This window comes from Lepisosteus platostomus, chromosome 9 (assembly GCF_059453375.1).
Source record: "Lepisosteus platostomus isolate fLepPlt1 chromosome 9, fLepPlt1.hap1, whole genome shotgun sequence".
Taxonomy (NCBI): domain Eukaryota; kingdom Metazoa; phylum Chordata; class Actinopteri; order Semionotiformes; family Lepisosteidae; genus Lepisosteus; species Lepisosteus platostomus.
The window spans coordinates 5872869-5896162 of NC_142619.1; the positions used below are offsets into that span (position 1 = coordinate 5872869).

The window sequence follows — 23294 nt, forward strand, 5'->3', positions numbered from 1 at the left end:
CATACCTCAGCTTTGTCATATCTGGTGTTTGGGTTGGCCAAGAGAGAGGCCCTCTCTAATTCTTTCATTGTGGTGTAGGCTGAGCACGTGGCACTTCAGAGCAAACGAAATCGACTGAGGGTGACTGATGTTTGATGTCCAAAATAGCAGGATCCTAAGGAACACAGGAAACAAACTTGGTGCAGAGCTTTTTCAGCTGCAACCTTTGCCTTTGTTGGGCAGTGTTCCAGAACTTGCCGTCCCTCTCTGCGTGAGTTCTGTCAGCCTCCAGACAGCAGGGTGGTCAGCAATGGGATACAGTGCAATTATCTGGTACGTTATGTGCTGCTTGCTGAAGTGAGCGTACTTTGAGACACTCAACATGAAGTTAACCGAGAGGCTTTCATAGAAAAAGGGCCCAGTGCTTTATACTTGCATTTTTCCAGGAGAATATCTTGCTTTACTTGGATTTCCAGAGTGGATTGGATTTTAATCCCCAGAGAACAGAAATACTCAAACACAATTGTCTATGATTACCATGGGAGATGGTTTTGCCCAATAGCTGCTGGTGACTTGGTGACTTGGTCTCCTATCCTTTGAATTTTCTTATGTGACTCTATGTCTTGACTGCTGTCCTTGTTATTTTGCAGTCCTACGCTCACAGAGAAGATGTCCAGGGGCTGTATATACTCTTTCTTAAATGTGATGAGTCGTTTTGATTGATATCAGTGATGTTGCCCTTATTTCTTTAAATGGTACTGATTTCAGTGACAGCACTGTCATGCTATCTGCATTTTCTTTTTTACTTAGTAAGAGTTAATTAATGGTTAATTGCTTGTTTTAGCATAACATTAATCCTTTCATAAATATCTTCTGAACAGTCATTTCAAATCCCAGATATACTGTACTTTGTGTTATGCTGAGTGTTCACAAATCTTAACTGGTCTCTTAATGTTTCTTTTGTAGAACAAAGCTATACGCCTATACCAGCCTAGAACTGATTTCAGATTTCTTGTACATTAACAAAATTCATAGAGACAACACCATTTATGATTGTGTTGCACATTGGCATAATGACATAACATATTTTTTAGTGACAGAAACTGATGTTATCCCTTGCACCAATGTGCCTGTAATTGTTCAGAGTCTGCTTCTTCGTAATCTTCAGTGCATATAATGGGAAGAATGATTTTTATGTCTAGCAGACTGGTGCTAAATTCCAATTAAACTTCTATAAGAAGTAAATGCTGTCCCATGCTTCCTTACACTTTAAAATGGGATACAGAAACGGAGATTCAGGTGGCTCATTCTTTGAACTTGCTCACTCAGAGAGAAAGCAGAGCCCTATAATCTGGACATTACTGGTTTGACCCCGAGCAGTGTCATTATCTGACTGGGATTCCCCAAGTCTTGGTCCAAAACAGAGCTGGTGTGGTCTTTTCATGGTTTACTGAGACTTTGTTATAGTTAACTGCACAACAGCTACTTCAGAGTCCTAATGGCATCTGCAGGCTTGTAGTGACAGCAGTAAGAGATGTTCTGGTCCTCCAATCAGTGCTCACTCTTCTATACAGCACAGTGGAACTTGCAGTGCGTCAGACTGTGAATAGCTTGACAGTTGGGCCTTGGTCACACTGCACACTACAACTGTATTGATTACTAACTGACATTTTTTACAAACTGGGAGGAAGTACAGCAGGAAGTACTAATGATAATATTGGTGTTACAAGGAAAATTCAATTAGTTTTTAATTCTTAGAGCTTTCATTTTGGGGTTGAAGCATAGCTCACTCGCAGTCACTGGTGTGAACATGTGCTGTCTCTTCGGCATCTCAATGCAGAAGTCGGGAAAACAAAGGCACTGCTCATGTAGTCCAGACTGCAGACAACCAGTGGAAAAACCCTGTTTGGCTCAGTGCGGTGGGGAGCACGGGAAGCCAGGTTTTGTATATGGGGAAAAAAAAGGCAGTTCTGTCATAGTAATGTGCACAGCCTGTGAGATTTCTTGGAATCGCCTCTTGTCTTTGAAAAGGAGGAAATAATTGGTGGTTTGTTTCATTTGTTTGCGCAGTCGTGCTAGTGTTCCCAAGAGCTCTTGGTACTGTAATGCTGAAAGTGGAGGGATGAGTTCAAAGTCAGGACAAGTGGCCTTTGTCCACCTGGAAGTCCATCCGCAGAGCAGAAAGACCTTGCAGCTACGTTTAGCACCCTGTGCAACGGGGGTTATGTTCCGATGCCTAGTATTCACTTGGGGGTGTTTAAAGAAGTGTAATTGGTTAGAAAATATCAAGTAGAATTACTGGAAATGTGCAAAAGTCTTTTAATACCACTTTAGCGAAACAGCGAAAGTTTCTTTCAAGTAACACATTTGTCCATCAGTCTGCAGAGGTGACGTAATATGGTATCCCTCTATTTGAAAACACCTATTCTCAGTCTTAGGAAATCCTGCACAGCTCAGTATTGTTCATGACAGAGTTTTGATAAGGGACCAAGGTTTGAAGGGCCTGGAGCTTGAACTACTCTTTTGTTCCCTTAAAATGAGTGCTCTGTCTATTTCTCTGCAGCTTTGTGGAAGTGTATTGAATTTCCCAATGCTATTCTGTCTGGCTCCTACTTGGAGACACAATATACACATGCATACGCAAAACACAGCCAAACAAACAACAAGGAGGGTTGCCATCTGAGCACAATCACATGTTCTTCTTTGCTTGATTTTTCAGGTGTGGATGGATGCAGGGACTCAAATTTTCTTCTCCTATGCCATTTGTCTGGGGTGTCTCACTGCTCTGGGGAGCTACAATAAATACAGCAACAACTGCTACAAGTAGGAGACTTGGAAAACGCACAACACAGAGATGGAGTCTTTTAATGCCCCTCACCTAGGATTGCATAGGTCACGTCCATTCTGTTTTATGGAAAACGAAACACAAAATCTTAATAGTGATGTTTGGAGTGCTGACTTAGACTGCAAAACATCCACATCATTACACACGGGATATAAGTCTAATTTCAGTCTCTCTCATTTGTCAGAAAATTAGAATTAAATGCAAATACTATAATAGCTTCATTAGCTTCAAATGATTCTTTGTCCATGACTCATTGTCACTATTTGTACCACATTTGGTCGATCTGAGCAGTTGAATGAGCAATGTTAAACTTAACTGCTGAGATTTCAGCACTTTGTTTTCTTCACTGACAAACGTCCTGACATCATTTTAATTATATTACCTACCACTTAAATTACATTGAAGCATAGGGTGTTCTGTATACATTTAGAACATTTAAATATCACTAGCATGTTATACAGTAGATGTTTTCAAACATTCTCTGTGGGTTTTGTTATGTAAGTGAACCAATTTCTTGTTTATTACAGAGACTGCCTAGCCCTGTGCTTTTTAAACAGTGGAACAAGCTTTGTCGCTGGGTTTGCTATCTTCTCGATCTTGGGCTTCATGTCTTATGAACAGCAAGTGCCAATTTCAGAAGTTGCTGAATCTGGTAAGCAGTCACCCGAAAGAAAAACACAGAATTGGAATCTTTTAAACACAGTGACATGTTGAACTGTCTGGTGGCCCATGAAGATACAGAAAGGATAACGGTGGCATTAACTTGGGTTATCCGGCAGATATTTTAGACCTTATCTTAGTGTGTTCAGCCACTTATCTTCTTGAGGAAATTGCAGATTAAGAAAGAATTCCATGGGAACATCTTGTGAGTTAGAACTAGGAAGGGAAACCAAAAAACTCCTTGACAATTGAGCTCAGACACTGCATGTTTTGTTAATGGCCATGCTGCACTACTGCCTACATATACATAAAATATAACCGTTGAAATACTGCTATGTCTTGGTACAAACTACGAGTCTTCTTATGGAAACACTCTGAAAGGTGTTGAAGAGCAAAACATTGAAATATCTCTTCTGACTGCAAGAATACTGTAACTCAAGATCAACTAATTGAATAAAGCAATCTTCACACTTTAAAAGCTGATGCCCTGACTCTGTCGCATCCAAGATAAAACTGTTTTCAAGTGTCTAAGAGTTCAGTTATTGGATAGGTCCACTGATGCGTAAAATCCGATTTATTTCCCCAAGCACACGTAATGACAGAACGGGACTCCTGTTCATTCTGGGATGGGCTCTCCTTGCAACCACTAACTCCCAGGGTATCCTCATGCTGAACGGCCCAGATCAAAGGCAGGATAGTTCTGGGGCCATTTTCTTTTTGATGACTGCAGCTGTATCCTTCCTGCTTTTCCTCTGCCCAGGTCCCGGTCTGGCCTTCATCGCCTATCCTCGGGCTGTCTCCATGATGCCTTTCTCCCCCGTCTGGGCCTGCTTCTTCTTCATCATGATTGTTTTGCTGGGGCTCGACAGCCAGGTGAGATGTCCACCAGGTGCCCATGAGGCATTTTTTTCGGACGTGATATATTTGTCCTTGATACTTTTCCTAATTTCACCTCACTGCTCGTGATTGTTCATTTTGCTGGCTTTAAAGCCATAGATTCTTTCATTTAAGACGACGTTAAGGTTTTTTTTAAAGTTGGGCATACTCACAATTTCAACGTGAATTATCTTATGTAATTCTTATGTTTTTCAGTGTGGATACTGTTTTAGGGTATTGCTAACATCACTCAAACTGTAGCAGCCGTCTTCGTGACATTAAGTTAAGGCTGACGCCCGAGCTCCTCGGTTTACCTAATGGGAGTGAAATGTCGTTCGTTGCCATAGCATCCATCTACAGAATGTCACTTATCCCAGTGAGGTTCACGTCAAGTCAGAACCTGCCCCAAAAAACACAGGGCTCAAGGAAAGGACTGAAAGCACACAACTGCTTGCCTTCTGAATGGGACAGCAGTCCATCAGATAGCCACAAAGAAAGGGACAGAATAACCAATCAAGTCTTTGAGGGGAGGTGGGTTCAACAACAAAGTATGCACGTCCCTCACAGGCAGTTACCTAAAGCCCACATTGAGCGCAGAACCCCGCCGCTTGTCCAAAGCTCACCTTCAAAAAATGCTGTGCATCTTGGGAAGACGCTCTGCGCAAGTGCAGTCTGACAGCAGGCATGGAGAGCCTCCTGGGAGTGACCCCTTGCTTGCTTCCCTTGACCGATAAGTGGTACATTCTGAGCGCGTCATTAGCAGTCGAAGGCATGGACTCACTTTGTGTTCATCCTGCGTGTGGCGATGGAGCTCATCCCTCTGTTTGGTACCCTTACGCAGTTCGTGTGCGTGGAGAGTCTGGTCACGGCAATGGTGGACATGTACCCATCAGTCTTCCGCCGCAGGCACCGGAGAGAGCTCTTCATCTTAGCCGTGGCTGTGGTGTCCTTCATCATGGGCCTCATCATGCTCACTGAGGTAGGGTCCTGCTTGCCTCTACTAGAGAAGCTATTTGCCTCCAAGCATAAATAAGGCAAGAGGTAGTCTGTGTCCCTGTGAGCTTCTCCCTAATTGTTCTGACTTCTCTCTACGTTGCAAAATACGCTAAAAGCTGCTTTTTGAGTTTCGTGTCGTGTATAGTAACTTGAGGGGGTAATGTATAATGGAGTTCATTGATGATCATTTCGGAAAACTTCATCACCTATTCTTGAGGCTTAGTTTCATTTGAGAAAAGCAAATTACTTGTTGACGTATTATTATCTCCCAAAATGCATTTTTTAAAAGTGAATTGCTGCTGAATTTAGAAATGTCTGCTGTAAAATGATAGAAACGTCTGGAAACCTAGTTTTTCTGGTTACATTGTATTCATCCATCCTGGTCCAGTAGTGACCGTGTGTCTGCTGAGTTTTGTTCCAGTTGGGCCCTTAATCACTAGTGCTAATTAGTGTCTGAAACTGCCTGCTTGCTCAGCACTTAGTGGTTTCAAAAACATTGTAGTTAAGGTGCAGTGTAAACAACGAGCTCTGCACACCAAACTTTAACAGTCTCTCCTTTACTTGCAAATTATGCCTTTGCCTTAAACAGCTCTTAATAGATGATCAGTCCGTGACGAACAGCAACAGGTATGAATGACACCGTATCAGACAGCTCCCAGAGAGTCAATGATTTTCCTCCTGCTTAAACCCAATTTGTTATATTTCAGCTAACACTCCGGAGCGGCAGCAGTCCTGAAACCCGCTAATTACTACAGGGGTTTCTACCAGTTACAGATCTCCTTCAGCTCTTTAAGAGATTAAAAGGAAAATGGAAAAAGGCCTCAAAGGAAATAGTGGAACAAATTTGCCTGGAAGTTACTCAGAGCCAGGACAGAGAGGCACTAGACTCGAGTATTTTTGAAACTGAGGCTTGGGTGCAAAATAAAACCTTGCTTAAACAAACAAGCAAGCAGAGCAAATAGCACAGGTGATTAAGGGCCCAGATGCAACAAAAACCAACATAAACAGGAGTACTCCAGACCCAGTACTGAGAACCATAGGGGATTATGCTACAGCAATTAAAGTTATTCCATTTTATTGCCCAATATCTACAGTATGTATGTTGGATTTCTTTTGCAATTCCTGCTACTGCTACACTGATGTGTGATTCTCTTTGCAGGGAGGAATGTATGTCTTCCAGTTATTTGATTACTATGCAGCTAGTGGGATGTGTCTCCTCTTTGTGGCAATTTTTGAAACTGTGTGCATTGCGTGGGTTTATGGTGAGTGTTTCGTTGCGTTGCACTATGTGGGAATGTGTAAAAAAAAATTATTAGAGCAAACTGAATTATTTTCAAGGGGGAAATCTGAGCTTCCCGCTCCACTTGTGCCCTGCGAAACATGATAGTTTAAATTACTGCGCAACTCATGTGCTCAAACGCAGTATGTGGCAGGAAATGTCCCACAATCCTGTCTCACGGCTGACTGAACACTGCCTTGTGTCACCTGAGTTCCTTTTTCTTGAAGTTATCGGTGCCCTTATGTTTGCTGCGGTGATTTTAAAAGCCATCTCCTTATATCCCACCCGCCTGTATGGCTATTTAAGCTTATGCAATGGTAAAAGGAAGTAAAACAGCACTTTTGGACATTTTTCCTGGGCAGAACACAAATTCTGCTCTTTTTGTTTTGAAGGGGGAAATATTGGAGCCCAGCATTAATGCTGCAGGTTATCTCAGTCTATAACACTTTCACTAGCCTTGATAATTAGGTATACATCAATTATAAAACCCAACCAAAATGCTCCCTTGAGTCCGTGGTTTTGAAGGGGTGACATTATCCCAGATGTACTGTATTACAGATGTACTGTATCTCCTCTACAAGGATAAATTAGTGGTGACGTGCATTTGGCCTGGCAGTTTTCAGGAGAGTAGTACCTCTTCTGATTCCTTTGGGGATGTTACAGAAAAAAATTGTATTAATGAATAGAATCACCCTGTATTTACAGTTCATTCAAGTTAAAATATGCATTGTATTAATTCACAGTTTTATCTTTCACTCTATTATTAACAATTAAAAATAATGTGTCATAATTTGGTTGTGTCGTTCTAGTACATTTACTTTTTCTTGTTTTTAGGTGCAGACCGTTTCTATGACAACATTGAGGACATGATTGGTTACCGGCCCAGTTCGGTGATTAAGTACTGCTGGCTGTTTTTCACCCCTGCAGTCTGTTTTGTGAGTATGCTCTGGAGCTTGGCTCAATTTTACTGTACAGCTATACAAACCTATGCCTCTGAACTGCTTAACAAAAAGACAACAGATCTTCAGTCGTGGGTGATCATTTCAGCTAAACAAATAAAAAAAAAATCAACCTAACAGTTCTTGGTTTAACATTTAATGAACAAGCAAAAACCAATCTTCAAGGCCATTGTCAGTGTGCTGGGTAGCATTTTAATGAACTCAGAAATGATCAAAATTATGGTATAGAAACTCTGAAATCTGTAGACATACAGTACAGTATGTAGCTTTTTTGAGAAACCACAGCTAGAGTTCATCCACTGGCAGGAGGTTTCATATCAAAAGGAAGGAGCCAAAAAATAATCTTTAAAAAAACATGAAACCATTGTGTCTGATGGTGAGCAACAGGGGTAACCATTTTGGTAGAAAACGTCGTAAAATGTCAATATGAACAAATCTCACAGCTCCCTTTCTCAGGACAATAATATGTAGATGAGGTCAGTATTTTTTAACCTAAAACTAAACAGTTAGCATGGTTGTGGGTCACTCTGCAACGGATAAGTATTGGAATTCGAGTGGGGATAGGAGGTTATGTACTCTCTACTGTCCATTTATCACTACAGAAAGTGGGATAAGATCTGCCTGACGACCACCAACAGCGAGCACGGACTTTGCTTAAAACCAAATAAGAGACCAAGTTAGCCAACCTACCAACAAGTGGTTTGTAACAACTTGTTCTTCTCTTTTTCCAGGGTACTTTTGCTTTCTCCCTTATCAAGTACACACCTCTGAAGTACAACAATGTGTATGTTTACCCATGGTGGGGGTATGGCCTGGGCTGGCTCTTAGCCCTCTCCTCAATGGTCTGTATCCCACTGTGGATTATCTTCAAAATCATCACCACAAAGGGCACTTTCCGACAGGTAAGGACAAGAAGAGATGTGATCGAAGTCAAATTGCCAGGACGTGTCTCAGCAGATCCTTAACGCATGAAACTGACCAAGCACCTCATTATCTGTTGAAGAGATTACTGTAGTTCATTTTCCAAGAAACATGATTGATGATCCCATGGCTCATGTCTTTGAGCATAAAAATGACCCTTGAAATACCATGTCACTCAGAAAGGTTTAGAAAAGAGTATCAAAATATTTTGTGAATGTAGTTTAAGAAGAAATATATACAGAAGTATAGATTTAAATGCGATACCAGACATTCGTTCTTGCTTAAGTATGGCAAACGAAAAAAAATTGCCATGCTTAAGCAAGTTTTAGATGTCGAAATTTCAATATTTAAAGTCAAAATTTCAAAATTGTGAAAGTGCTGTATTTTTCAAAATTGAACCACACCCGTGCTTGGAGAAGGGAAAGTGAGCAAAAATAAACGAATAAACATTATCAAGCCAAATAAGCAACAGGCCGTACTTATTTCTCCTTTATTCTGCCTTATTCTGTGCATGTCATTCACCAATGTGATGAAACTACTATCCCTGATTCATTGACTATTGTGGTGGTATCATCAATTCTACTTAATCTAAAAAGAGGTTTTCCATCGATCAGTTTATTCATTCAAACATTACATTAACACGTGCATCATGTTTAAAAATAATTACGTATTTCATTCAGGATGAGAAAATAATGCTTTTGTCTTTGCCTTAGTGTGGCAAGACAGTGTCATAAAGAGACTTGTGGCCCCACATTAAGGCACACATGTTTATGGATGTAAAAGGATCGTTTATGGATGAGAATTCAGTGAAAGAAATACCTCACTTGAAAATAAATCACCACTCAGGTGCTTCTCCTTTCACTAAGAGTATTTAGGAGGCTCCCAGAGAGGAGATCCTCTCTGTGCACCTACTGTACACTCAGAAGACAGAATCGTGATAGCGACTGCTTCCTTGTCAGAGAAGTCAAGGCTGTGCAAGAGAAACAGTTTTTTTTTATGGCTGTGTTGAAAAATGGCCAAATAGGACCATCCAGGTTGAATAGGGCTCTGTCAGGCTCTGACAAATGCTGTTTCGGAGGAAAAGAAAAATGAAAGACCCTCCAAAAACGCAGAGTCAAAGATCAAGAAGCGTGGGAAAAGGCATATTCCCGCTTAAAACTGCGGCGGGCTATTGGCTTGGGAAACAGCAGTGAGCAGAGGCGAGCTTGAGAATTCATGGGAAGGAACCTCGATTAGTAGAGGCAGCAACCGAGTGAGAAAATTCTCCAGTACAAGAGTTGGGTTTAAAAGCAGGATTGTCTTCTGCAGTATGTGAGGAGTAGCTGGCAGAGGCTTTACAGAGCAACGATAGGAGGACAGCTCTGTAAGTAGATGACCAGTCAGAGACCCAATCAAGACAGACTGTGGATCCATTGAGGAGAGATGCGAGTGGAGTTTATTTTTGGGAATAAATGAGAGTCACGCTGTTAGTGCTGCTACACCACGTAATTGAACAAAAGCACAATAAGAGTGGTGGAGAATGACTTTGAACGGACAAGTGAACTGGAGAGGTGGTGTCTGTCAAGCATGCTTCATATTAATGTAGATAAAACCAAAGAACTGGCTACCTGTGATAGTAGTACCTTATATTCTCAGCCTCTTCCCCTTATTAATCAGCTTGAGGAGGTTGGCCAGTGTCTTAGATACTGAGGAACAGTAATAGATAACATTTTAAACTTGGCAGAGAATACCAATTAATTAAGAAAGGTAGTTAGCATATATTTTTGTTCTGGAACCTGAAGGGGTTTGGGGTGAGTCAAAACATTTTAGCAAGAGTTTATAGAGCGTTAGTAGAAAGCTGCTTATTTTTGGTATCACGGCGTGGTATGGCAGCCTGAGTGTTAAGAGTAAAGTACCATGGGCCAGAATTATTAATATTGCTACTAAAATAAATTGTCGTCCACAGAAACAGATTAAAGAGCTGTATTATATTTCAAGTTGGAAAAAGAAAGACCAGCTGGTCGTTGATGACCCTTCCCATCCCCTTAATCCCCATTTCCAACTGCTACCTTCTGGTATAATGTTTCAAAAAGTCGGGACCAAGAAAAAGGTATAGAAGAAATCCTTTTTCACCCGTGTAGTCGATATATGAAACACAACTAAATTTCTTGTACAGAGCTATCGGTTTATATGTGAAGGTAGTGTAATATGGGCAGAGTGAGATGTGTGTATATTGTCACATGTCTAGAGCTATTGTTTGTTTTCATATTTTTTTTATGTTGAGTGCCATTATTTGTTGTTTTGTATTGTGATGCCAAAGACAAATTTGTTCCCTTTTAGATGGACGTGAAAGATAGACAGCATCTTATATCTTATTTTATAATCCCAAAGAGGTTTATTATCCAGTTTATCGGTGCATATTTAGAACTAGGAGGTATTTTATGAAAGTTATTTGGATAAAGTTGGCTGCTAAATATACAGACTCTGTGTTGAAATCCTATTGGACAGGGAAGGAACCGATAAGACGAATCTGAAGTGTAAGTCCTGCTTTGATGGAGTCAGCAAAAACAGTGTAGTCTGAGGCGTTGGCCCTGTTGATGAGGAAGCAACTGTGATAAGACAAGTAATGTGCATTACGAAAGAGCCATGTCGCATAAGAAAATCTTCTTATCCTTAGCATACCCAGAAAGGGCTGTATAATAATCTTGGTAGAGAGGAGCAACCAGAAAAAGATGTGAAAATAGTGGTTGTATAAAAACCGTAGAAAGGGTTAGGTGTCAACTCCAGTGGCAAAGTGGTTACACCAGGGAGACTATAGAGCTGGAACCATAGGTTGTACAGTCTCCCAGTGGAAGTCTGAGCTCGTCAGAGCTGTTCAATAAAACATCCCGAACTCAGAGGTGCTATTTTTATATTTCGGGGGTTAGAAAGAATCAGCAGTGCATTTTAAAACTGCAATAGTAGTAAAATGGACATGCTGTAGTAACTTGTAGAACTGTCAATTTACATCACAAAATAAATGAAATTTCCAGCTATGCACAGCTCCATATTCTGTGATTTAGAATAAGGCAACAAAACTTCCGATGACATGAAGAGGCCTTATTACAGTGTAAACAAGCATGCTTGTGAATACAGTACCCCACTTTTAGTCCAATAGAAATTTCTCTGTCGACGGTTTTGCCGACAAATACTACTTACTCGTTAACTCTGCATGCAGATCACGTTGGAAAATTTCTGCAGTGAAATGTCTGCTGCTCAACCTGTACTTATTCACTCGTACCTCGCATTCCTCGTGTGCTCCTATTAGAGTGACTAATGAGCAGGAAGGGCCGCTTCACGTCACACTTCTCACAAACTCTTGCTCTCACCCGAGGCGAGACCAGGGCTTTCCAACAACATGGCGACTTACAGCACTTTCACAAAGTTCATGATTTTGTGCTTAGTTTGAAATTTTTTCAGTACCGTCAACTCATTAATGTTTGCATGTTCGCCGCGATTTACTAACCGGTCTGAGCAATTGGGACAGCAGTTCCCCTTTAAAACGCCACCAAAAGCACGCAAGCCCACAACGTGTGGGAGAAACCGGGAGAACTCTGACTGAGACACGCCCACGGCTGCCGTCAAATGGCGGCCTTGAAAAACGGCACGCATTTCCCCCCCCCCAGGTTTTCTAAAGCCCTCCTCTCCGTTTTCCTCACAGCGCATCCAGCAGCTGATCAGACCCTCGGACGACCTTCCCAAGACGAAGAAGGAGCAGGAGAAGCTCCTGGCCATCTTCGCGCCCGAGACTGGCCTGCAGCAACCCCTTGGAGAACCTACGCGGGAGGGGTACTTCCCTGTTCCCGAAAAGGAGTCCGTCTGCTAGACTCTTGTCAACTGTGGCCATCCTGGCTTTGCTGGGCAGGGGTCCATTTGCACCCACGTGATACCTCAAACTTGCCATCCAAAAATCAGAAACAAACGCACCACACCTGTGAAGTTTTGTTATAAGTTTTGTAGCAGCACACGTTATTACTGTTGTCCTTGTTTTTCTATTAACTGATAATTTTTAATGGCGTAACCTGCCAGTGTCTGGAAGCTCAACGTTGGACCAGTTTGGTTTCGTTGGAAGTCTGCGGTGTTCTTGTTTGGCTTTGTTTTCTTTAACTCTTCAGACTTTGGTTGGAGTTGGTGTTTCTTTTGTGTTTTTAGGCGTGAACTGAATTGCGTTGGATGTTGGTATTCTGACAAGATCACCAGCAAAATTAACCTGACATTGAGGAATGCTCCTGGCAAACTATCTGTGTTTTCTTTTGTACAGCAGTGTAGAATCAGGTGGTTCTTCATTTTTTTCCAAGAATGTGTTTCCTTAAAAGATTTTACCAGTTTAAAATGTTTTCATTAATCCTTAATTTCCTATGTAAAGCATACTAACAGCTTTCTTAATTTGATTGTGTCAGGCAGCATAAATGGACATCTGTGTGAGAGTTTACAGTAACCAAAACTAAAGAGGCAGAACTCATGGAATATTGACTTTATACTGGGGATAATAACTTCCAACAACTCATATGACAAAGCAAAACAAATTTAAGAAGAAAAAAAATTGACCTTAATCAAGAAAGCCCTGCTAATAGTCATTAACGAATATTTCTTGATTGAGGAAGGAAAAGCTGTCTCTTCAGGTGACTTCAGAAGCCTGTAGGTTCTCAAGAAACAAGCCACTAATGAAATAGTGCCCTAGCGGACATATGGAGCTAACTGTGAATCAGCAGAAAATGTCTTCAAGATCCTGGGTGGGATGTTTTAGCTGTAAGCAAGGTATTTCACTTAGGTTGATCCACTGATTGCCAGATTGCCCCACCTGCTGTATGTAAAGGGGTCTCCCAGTCTTTTTTAATGGGTGCTAGTCATCATTGTAAATGAGAGTTGATTATCATTGGCATTACCAGAAAAAAATAGCAGAATAAACACATAGACTGCTTGTTCAAATTAATCATTTAAAATATTCTGCCGAGAATGCTAATCCAGAGGTAATTCTACTATTCCAATATGAAATTCCAATATCTAGAAAAAAGTGGCAGTGTATATTTCATTTCTACTGTATATAGCATGTAAGAATCCACAAAATTGTAAATAATGGAAAAACAGAAGTAAATAAGAATCTCCAATTTAAGCAAATATCTCAAAAGCCAAGGACATCTTAAAAACAGTTTTAAAAAATCAGGAGTAAGCAGGAACGGATATTTTACTGTTTAGGCTGAATCAGCCAACTCAGTAATCAGGCAACAAGAAAAGAAAATCACGTGAGATTTTCACTTTGACCGCAGTTCAGGAGCAAAGGCTTAAAATAAGCTTTCCGGATGTCGAAAGAGCAGGAGCTTTAAATCACCCGGTTGCTCCCCAAAACCAAGTTTTTTTTTTAAACAAAAGCTAAAAAAAAAACACCAGGCAAAACAACTTTGTTTTAAACTTTTCTATTTAGATGACTCCACTGTCTGTTTTCTTGTGTCCCTCCTTGCTGATGTACCCTAGCGTGTTCTCTCACATTGCCTGAATTCTTCCCTTTTCAGAACTCAAAGCGAATATCCTAATTCTAGCCACCTGGTCCAGTATCCCAGTCCAGAGGAAGCTGTTACAAGAGTGAGAGAATGTAAACAATCCCTGTACATCTCATGCTCACATTTTGCACGGATTCCATGTGTTACAGGGATTATCTCTTTTATGCTCTCTGACTGGAGGCACTTCTAGGTTGGTGTATCGCAATCCTGAAACAGTTTTTAAAACAGTTTTTAAAACAGATGCTGAATAAGGCCCATCTTGCGTCCGTAGCAGACTGGGTACTATGTGGTACTATTGGGTTCTGGGAAGTCTCAGTAGGAGAAGACTAGCTTCTGGGCAGGTTTTAAAAAAAAGAAAGTAGAAAAAGATATCCCAACCCAGAATCCCAGCCTTTCTAGAGGTTAGATAACCTCTCTTTCCTCTTTAACTGATTTAGAAATGGACTATGGGGAGAAACGGTCAGACAAACACAGGTGGAGCCTGTGACAAGTGCCTTTCTATGGCCCGACCGTGTAGTACAATTGTCCACAAGTCTACCAATGGAGTAACAAGTCCGGGCAACAAAGCTATAGTATACAGTTGGAGTGTCCCTCTTAGACACATATGGAAAGTATTTTCTCAAGATAGTGAAGGTTAAGATCTAGAATCCCCTCTAGAATATCTCTTTTGCTCAGCTTGAGTCATTAATGGTGCACAGATCTTTTAGAACTATAGCTCTTCAAACATGGTACCTTGATTAGAGTGTTGCTTAGCCGGGCAACCCAGTGACTGTGATAATGGCAAACCGACCAAAGGTTGCACCTTGATAAAATGGACATCATTCAGTACCAAAATGCACAGGTGCCCATCACCTGACCACTGCTTGAGGATGAGTAGTCCATTATAACGAATTCTAGCAAATGCACTTGTGTGGAAAGAAATTAAATGTGCCTTAGCATGAAGGATTGACGTTTTACTGCACAAAGCAGAATGTTTGCTTGAATTCAATTCAAGCTTTATTATCCCTTAGGGCAATGTTTTTGGGCAGGGTCCAACACAACAGCACAACACAGACAGGTAAACCAAAAACAAAGAATACAGTACAACAGTGATAGTTCAGTAAATTTACAGTTTAATCAGTGCAACACTACAAGAGCTGCCCTGTGCAATAACTCTCTCCCATTCATTGCTTTCAACATTTATTATGCCATTTCACCTGTGAGAAACCTGATAATTCTTTTCTCAAATATGGTGGGCAGTGTGGATTTGATATGGTGACAGTGCTGGTGCAGTCGTTATCTTCTTCATAAGGAGAGAAGGTCATCTGAAGCTTAGAAAGCAGCTCTGCTACAGTATATCAGCCACATACAGTAACTCATCAACAGGAGGTTATTAAGTTTGCCACATCATTTGACTGCAATGTGAGTCATATTGTATTTACACACAGAGGGACCACTTACACCCGACAGTCAAAAACAACAACACGAAAATAAACTTCCCCAGATTTTTTATAATGTTCTAAAAATATGGAAGGAAGGGTGTTTAAAATGCACTTTAATCATAACTGTAACCTGGAGCTACTGCGTACAGATGGAACAGACCGCCACAACCACTGAACCTTCCTTAAGAACTGACTTAGTGAAAATCTTGGAGTATTTGCTATCTGGATCTAGCCTTGTCAAATCCCAGAATACCTATTTACTGTGTGCTGGTATATTCCAGGGATGTTTGTATAACCTCAGCTCATTCTTCCAAGGCTCTCAGCTAGCTATGTCTATGCCATTAATTAATATCTTGTGACCACTCCATCTGGCATTGTTCATTAATATTGGAGTTGTAATTGAAAACCTAAAACAAACTCCCCCAACACCGTCTAATTTCTTCCTAACAAGCCAGCTTCTGCTTACTCCATAATTCATTTAATTAAAATTGAGACATCTCTTAGCTAGGTAACACACTCACTACAGTCAAAGAAAGCTAGTTTGAACAAAGAAGAACCTGCCTTTAAGGTACTCACAGCTAATACTTTACTTTAACACCTCTACCCTGTGACTCACCAGGTATTTATCTGATGGGTAAGACTGAAAGTCACTGCCTCAACTTGGATGAACTACCTACTCTAGTTTAAAAAAGCCAAACTATGAATTTTGGAGCATTTTCTGAATTTCTTGAGTTTGGAGTACACAGAAAGCAGCATCAAATCTGATGTGTTTACTGTTTCATTAGTTTTACTTTTACAGGATGTTTATGTAAAAACACATGTATATATAAAATGTATATATAAACAATGAATGCAATTTCTTGTTATCAGTCACGCTCCTTTGAGTTTTTCATCTCTTCTACCTGCTTTCATGTCTCCGTTTAACAGAGAGGAGGAGCAACATACTTCTCTCATGTCCCAAAATTGGCATTGATCAGGCAAGATATTCTTGAAAGTGTAGGTTAGAGGCAGGAGTACCTACAAGCATGGAGCTTTAGACCAATGAAGCAATGTGAAACTGCAACCCATACAAAACACCTACTGTACCTGCATGAGTTCTACTGAAGGAATAAGTTAGGCTACTGCACATTCTTCATTGACCTTGTGCAAAATACAAGGAACTGCAGTAACAGAACAGGGCATGGTGATTATTGAGTGAAAGATTTACTCCTTTTCTTATGGGAATTTATCACCTCCAAATGCCCCTGAAATGAAGAATTTATCAGCACAGTTCTCAAGTTCCATGCAAAAAGTCTTTGCTTGTCTTAGATTGTGTGACTATAACCACTGATCAGAAACAGGGATGTGGTTCAATTGCAGCATTTGTACAAAACAACAAAAATATATTTTCCACTTCAGATATGTGATTTTGCGGGTTAATGTTTTGCATGAGCTACTTCACTTTCTCTGTAAAACAGTAAGTAGAAATCTAGTGGCTGTGTCCCTTTTAATTGACACAGGTCACTGACTGATCAAGCTATAGGCTAGTCCACACACTGTGCTATGAACATATGCTATGATGATAGAATTTCAATAAGAGACATCATACAGTATGTGACAAATAGATCTACAAATGTGAGCGCTGGGATTTTAAATTTTTTTGTGCCAACTCAAATGAATTCAGCCCCATTTCTTCACCCGCAGAATTACTGAAGGCTGTGGATCTCAAACTTTATAGTCAATTCAAGAAAGAGACACTTTCAAAAAGAAGCATTTGCCTGACTTTGCATGCATTTCGGAGCAAATGAACAGGCAGTCCATGAGGGCTAGTTCAGTTCATCACGTTTGCAACAAACAGCACAGCGCTGTTTTAATGAAGAACAGGTGTCTGGCTTGCCAACACAGGACCTAATGTGTTGTTTTGTTGACACGCTGAAAGGTCTTAGGCTTGTCCCTCAAAATAAAATAAACATCGTGACTTATGTTCCAGTTTTCCTGTTTGCAAACCCCCAGCTGTCTGTCTGCAGTTGAAAGCGAGGTTTATATCACATTTCAAAATAAACAAAAGTGTCCGTCGATTTCAAAATGTACAAAGTCCCCCAAAAGCTCCATGCATGTGTGTGAACTAGGGTTATTACTAGGTACCCTTCCTCCAAGAGAGTGTAGAATCAGTGTGAGAGTGTAGCTGTAATAAACCAAGTTTTCTCTGCTGAGGACAGCAGTTCCAAACTGATGAATGGGAGAGGGATTTTATCTGTAAATTATGCTTCATAAAAGGGAAGTTGTTTATTAGTACAATGGAATGTTTAAGAAATTATATTATTTACATTGCCACCTTCAAAATGACAGTAGAATTAAGAACTAAGTAGACGTAGCTTAGTAGAATGTTCATTAGAGTAATTTTTCAAAACCACAGAACAGAATAATAAATCTATGAGACATAGGGAAGAACATTTATGTTAATAACACAAACCAAATTATAATCATCTAATAGCAGTGTTCACCTGTGCATTTACAACATAAGTATAATTTTAGTTCCCAGCTGTTATGAGAAATGTGCATTGAATATAATTTTGCAAAATTCTTTTTTTAAATAAAATACTCCTAATACTCTTGCACAATGAAGGAAAGGTTCATGATGCATACTGTAATATTAAGGAATGATAAATATTTTCTTGTTGCATAGTTCTATCTGTCTTTGAAAAGCTGTTTTATAATATGATGTTTATGCCCTTTGGGGGGGAGGGTCTATTAAAAGGGGCTCTTAAATATCATCCCAAAATATTTACTGATACTTTCAGCTTAACATTGTTGTAAAAGGTTTTGTGACTGGCAGGATCTGTATTTTTCTTTTGTTGTGCAATTTTTGTTGCTTGCCAGTCCCAGTAAAATGGCTTTGAAAAGATTCCTTAAGAAAATGTAAAGAGAGAAGGAAAGCACATACGACCAGGACAGTGTCTACAAATCCACAGACATGGTAGTCATGGCTTAATTTTTTTTTTTGATTAGCTATAGGTTGCCTGAGTCTACTGAATCCACTGGCATTGTTAACTGACATGGCAAACAACCATCTAAGCAAGAGCACTGAAATTGTTCTGAACCTGGACATAGTGTACTGAAAATCAGAGCAGCTGTGTGCAAAAAATAAAATAACAGCAACATGCAACACATAATACTCTGTTGATACTTGTTGACTTCACTGACACGTGTGGACATGTGTCAGAATGTACCACTGGCTGTTGCAGAGACAAATACGAGATTCCCAAACAGTCCCATGATCAAATACGCACATACAATATTCAGGTTAGAGAGGAAGTCTACTGTAGGTACCACTTTCAATTCTGCCAAAACTTGGCCACTTGGCCATTTGAAACTTGAAACTTCCACACAGATGTCTGGTATTGTTCTTGCATGGTTGCAGTGAATTCTGGGAGGTCCCTGGGTTTTTATGTTGTTCAATTTCTCTGAAGACTTTCTAATGCATAACTACTTGTTAACTACTTTTATTAACATCATTATTGTATTAATTACTTATCCTTTTGGTTATCATACCAAGAACAAATTACTAAGGTTAGGAAGATGATTATTGAAACTTTTTTTTAAAGAAACAAGCATATGTAAGTTCGCAAGCCAGTGCATATTTAACCATAGAATTACTGCATGGATGCACCAATGTGTTCAATTCAGAACATCCAGTGAAATAGTACTATAAATGTAGAACAGCATTTTGATCCAAGCTCTTTTACTTGCCAACTCCTTGTCTGGTTCATAAATGTCTCAAGATAATGAGCCTCTGTGTTTAGTAAGACAGCCTCTTTTTTAGTAGTTTTGTACAGAAAAGGTGTTATCAGGATGTTTGACAGTGATAATGTGAACTCCTTGTACTGTATATCTGTTCCTGAAGTTGTGCTCGGACATTTACTTTCATTCAAAGCTTTGACACTCCACTGAAAGTGTTTTAAAAATCAATTCCACTGTTGCCTACCCAACCATGGGTAACAATGAATTCCAGTTGTCCAGCATTCGTAGTTTAGAATGTAAAATTCTGAAAAGAATTGAATGATGAAATGATAATTCTATTAAATTCCAATAGAAAAGTGCTGATTTGCGATATTTGCTACCATGCTGAAAACCAGGATTTTAAAATACTGTACAAAAAACAAGAATGTTTTATGCCTAGCAAATCAAAGAAGTAGCAATATTGCAAAATCGCTAAAAAAAAATAAAAATAATATTTATTATATTTCATATACTATGGGAGACCTACGTAATAGAATAAAAAATGAAACATCTGTGCTTTTAAAAAAAATCAAACATAGAATAGAAGACACAGCTGACAGGTTCAATTCAATTATGACTGCAGCCCTGGGTTCATAAGTACCTTAAGCTCAGTAAACAAGATGGAACCTTGAGGATAGCTTTTGTTTGATGAATTACTGGAGAAAAAAAAAACTGTAAACCACAGCATTCTTCCCGAGTCAGTAGGTCTACTGCCTTTTCCTGTTGATCTTTTAATTGTGAACTACCAGATCTGAAGGTCTGGCCAAGATTAATGGAAGCAAGATTGATGTTGTTGGCACCAATGCCAGGCCTTCATTCAATCTCACTGAGCAAATGAAACCCTTTGCTGGACCGAGGCTTTGAATGCAGTTTAACCTCTTTGACTATCTTCTGGCTGTGAAAAAGACCTTAGAGGGTAAGAGGCACATGGATTGAATGAGTTGATTTTCTATTCAAATCAGCGTCGTTGCTTTCCCATACCTCCTCTTCCACACCTAGGCCAGCGTGCCTTTTCAGTGGCAGGAAGTTGGTTCGGTTTACAAAGTCCTACTCTGTTCGGCTGGGCGTTGTGTGTAATACCCACATCAGGGCCTTCACCCTGATTAATTCAAGGCCTCCTCACAGAAAATGCACACATTTTGGAAATCGGGCTTGCAAAATTGTCCAAAAGTGTTCCATGACGCGGCAATGGATTTTTTTTTACACTTTGACTTTAGTTGGGAAAGGAACCTTTTGAAATGTGAAGTGGGGACAGTTTGTGACAAAACTGTAGCGAATTGCTTTACTGTATATTGTATTTGGTGATGTACTGTACAAAACATGACCAGCCTTGAAAGCACCCTCATCAGCACGAAGCAAAGAAATGACATTTCTGTGGCTAGCTGAGCAGGGTTTCAGTGCAAACTAACGTTAAACATTGTTAATTTTTAAGTGAATATCATTAACAGTGTGGTGAATCAAGAAATATTAATCAACACTAATAACAGTACATAAGCACGATGATTATGCATTACAAAGGAAACATCCTGTGTGGATTCTCTCAAATTAAATTTAATCGTCAATGTTTAGGATCACAGGTTTTGCTCAGTTACCTGTGAATATATCTCTATTGTTACTTCAGCTTATGTGTTTTTTGTTAACCACACTGACGAGTTCACACACCGGTTTTCAATAGTTTTGGGAGCTGTCTGGTTTGCTGAAATCTTTTCTTGTCCTTTATTCAGCTTCATTTCATAGCTAGGCAGTACTGTCATTCGACCAGTAATGTTTGAAAAATATACAGAAGGTATAGTTTTTGTGTTATGTGTTCTTATTGTTTTTAGGTTATAAGGTTACTTTAGGTCTTACCAGCAACAGCTGTTGCAAATGTTACAGAAGTTAAGGAAGAGTAGTATAGGAAATACTACACTACCCAAATGATGTTAAACACCTGAAGAAGGCTCTACAGTGGGAAATGTTGTATTTATTTTCTTTACCTTTCCAGTCCAATGCAGGGCAGACACAGACACACACAAGCACAATTTTTTCCAGTTTTCCCAGAAGCCATTTAACCTACCAGCATGTCTTTCAACTGTGGGGGTAAGCCGGAGCACCCGGAGGAACACCACACAAAACAAGAGAAGAACATAAGAACTCCACACAGATAGCATTCCAGGAATTTAACCCAGAGCCACAGCACTGCAAGGCAGCAATGCTAATCACTGTGCTATGGTGCTGCCCCAAAGTCATATCCTCAGCAGGAAGTTGACTTCACTAGCTTCCTTTATCCAAACTCGTTTCATTACTACGTATTTACCTTATTAATATATAGTGATAGAAAGTTCAAAAAGTTCTAATAGATATTTCAAACTAATACTACGGTATATATTAAACTGGAAATTAGTTCGATGATCTCTTGTGTCTGTTTCTGAGTATTGTGCAGAGGATCAATGTACATAGTTAAACGCACACAGAAAAGTCAACTGAAAAAAAGACATGATTGTTTACAATAATGTATTATCTTAATTGGCATTGCTTACTGATAGTTAATATTGTACAATGTAGTCAAACAATAACGAAGCCAAAATCCCAGAAAAGGTGTGTTTGGGAGTGTTAAGAGCAGTCAGTATTTTTTATGATTAATTTGCAAAGGAAAAGAAAACAAATGCATTAGTTGCTTTTTTAATGGATTTTTATTGTTTTGGAAACATTAAAAATAAAAACTGATCTCCCCTTCATCCTATTACTATTCAAAATAGTAATCTGCACCTGAAGAGGAGAGTATTCAAAAAGCTTACAGCAACATCTACAGTATGATAGAGATAAAACATATTTGAATATTATATATAAAAACTAAAATAAAATAATGATTTAACTAGGACAGTTGCAGACTCCCACACTCTACTGTATCTTGGCACTGTGGATATATCCTGTGGAAAGTTCCAAGTGATTTGGTTTTCTATAATTTTACAAACTTATCTTTACAAAATTGTGCACAAATGGGTCTTGTATTTTAGAAAAGTGTAAATGCAGATTTTAGGAAAATAATTTCTTATACATTCTTCTTCCAGTTCGTGTACTTAGTTACCTATTTAACTTTTCAATGTGAAAATCACCATTGTCATTAACTCTGTTGATTAATTTTATTTCTCTTTGGCATAGCACTCTGTACTAATTTTTGTAACAGAATAATTATGACAAATTCAGTGTTGTGAATTTGTACAGTGTGTAATGAAAACTATGCAGATGTACAAATGTATTTCTAAAAACAACTCATTGTGTGTGGAATTTTGTTTGGCTTCGTCTCCTCCCACACCCTGCTCTGTTTTCAACAGTAGTACACATTTGCAACTCAAAATAATTAGAATAAGAATAAGTGACATAAGTCGTCGTAAAAACACAATTCCAGGTAGCTTTTCGTAGCTGTTTGCTTCTGAGTAGGTTCTGCGACACATTTCCTTAAATTAATAGCAAAACCTAAAAAGGTTAAAAGTAACAGACTTTTATGTAAGCTTGCAAAACAAATTAGATATATACTGATGGCAAAAAGAAAAGCAACACCTCCTCCTCCACACTCTGGTCCTCCCGTCTGCATGGAACAGGCTGAAGAGTGACTCATCCGTGAAGAGGACCTGATGCCACTGCTAACGAGTCCATCACAGCCTCTGTCTGGCCCAATCCAGTCGGATGTGACGCCTAGGAGGTGTGAGCAGAGGGCCTCTGACAGGTCGCCTTCCTCCAAGACCAGGAGCATGGAGCCTCACTGTCCTGTCACTGATGCGGGCATTGTGTCTTCTGGCAGTTTCAGCAGCAGTACGGGTGGCAGATCTGAAACAATCTCTCAGATGGACCAGTCTGAAGTGTTGGTCCTGCTCTGGTGTGGTCACTCGAGGGTGACCGGATCTTGGGATGGTCATCTGTCCTGCTGGTCTGCTGAGACCTTCTCTGCAGTCGGGACACAGTGGAGCGGCTTACTCCATAGTGTCTGGCAACGATGCCACATGACATGCCAGCCTGCAGCATGCCAATGTCCCTCTCCCTTGCTTCTGGTGACATTCGAGGCATTATGGAATTCACAGAAAACTGACTGAGTGTGGCCTTTTT

At 39.8% G+C, this 23294-nt stretch overlaps 1 protein-coding gene across 5 annotated transcripts in view; it reads left to right on the top strand.

The window, feature by feature from the left end:
* Positions 1-22462, top strand: part of slc6a13 (solute carrier family 6 member 13) — a 46419-nt gene extending 23957 nt beyond the window's left edge. For all 5 annotated transcript variants that reach the window (XM_088646665.1, XM_088646664.1, XM_088646668.1 and 2 more), the window contains 8 exons: positions 2699-2802; positions 3352-3476; positions 4245-4357; positions 5202-5339; positions 6516-6618; positions 7470-7570; positions 8326-8496; positions 12195-22462. In XM_088646665.1, the coding sequence (XP_088502791.1) occupies positions 2699-2802; positions 3352-3476; positions 4245-4357; positions 5202-5339; positions 6516-6618; positions 7470-7570; positions 8326-8496; positions 12195-12359 (1020 nt within the window). In that variant the 3' untranslated portion in view covers positions 12360-22462. The remainder of the gene's footprint in view (positions 1-2698; positions 2803-3351; positions 3477-4244; positions 4358-5201; positions 5340-6515; positions 6619-7469; positions 7571-8325; positions 8497-12194) is intronic.
* Positions 22463-23294: the final 832 nt, after the last annotated feature.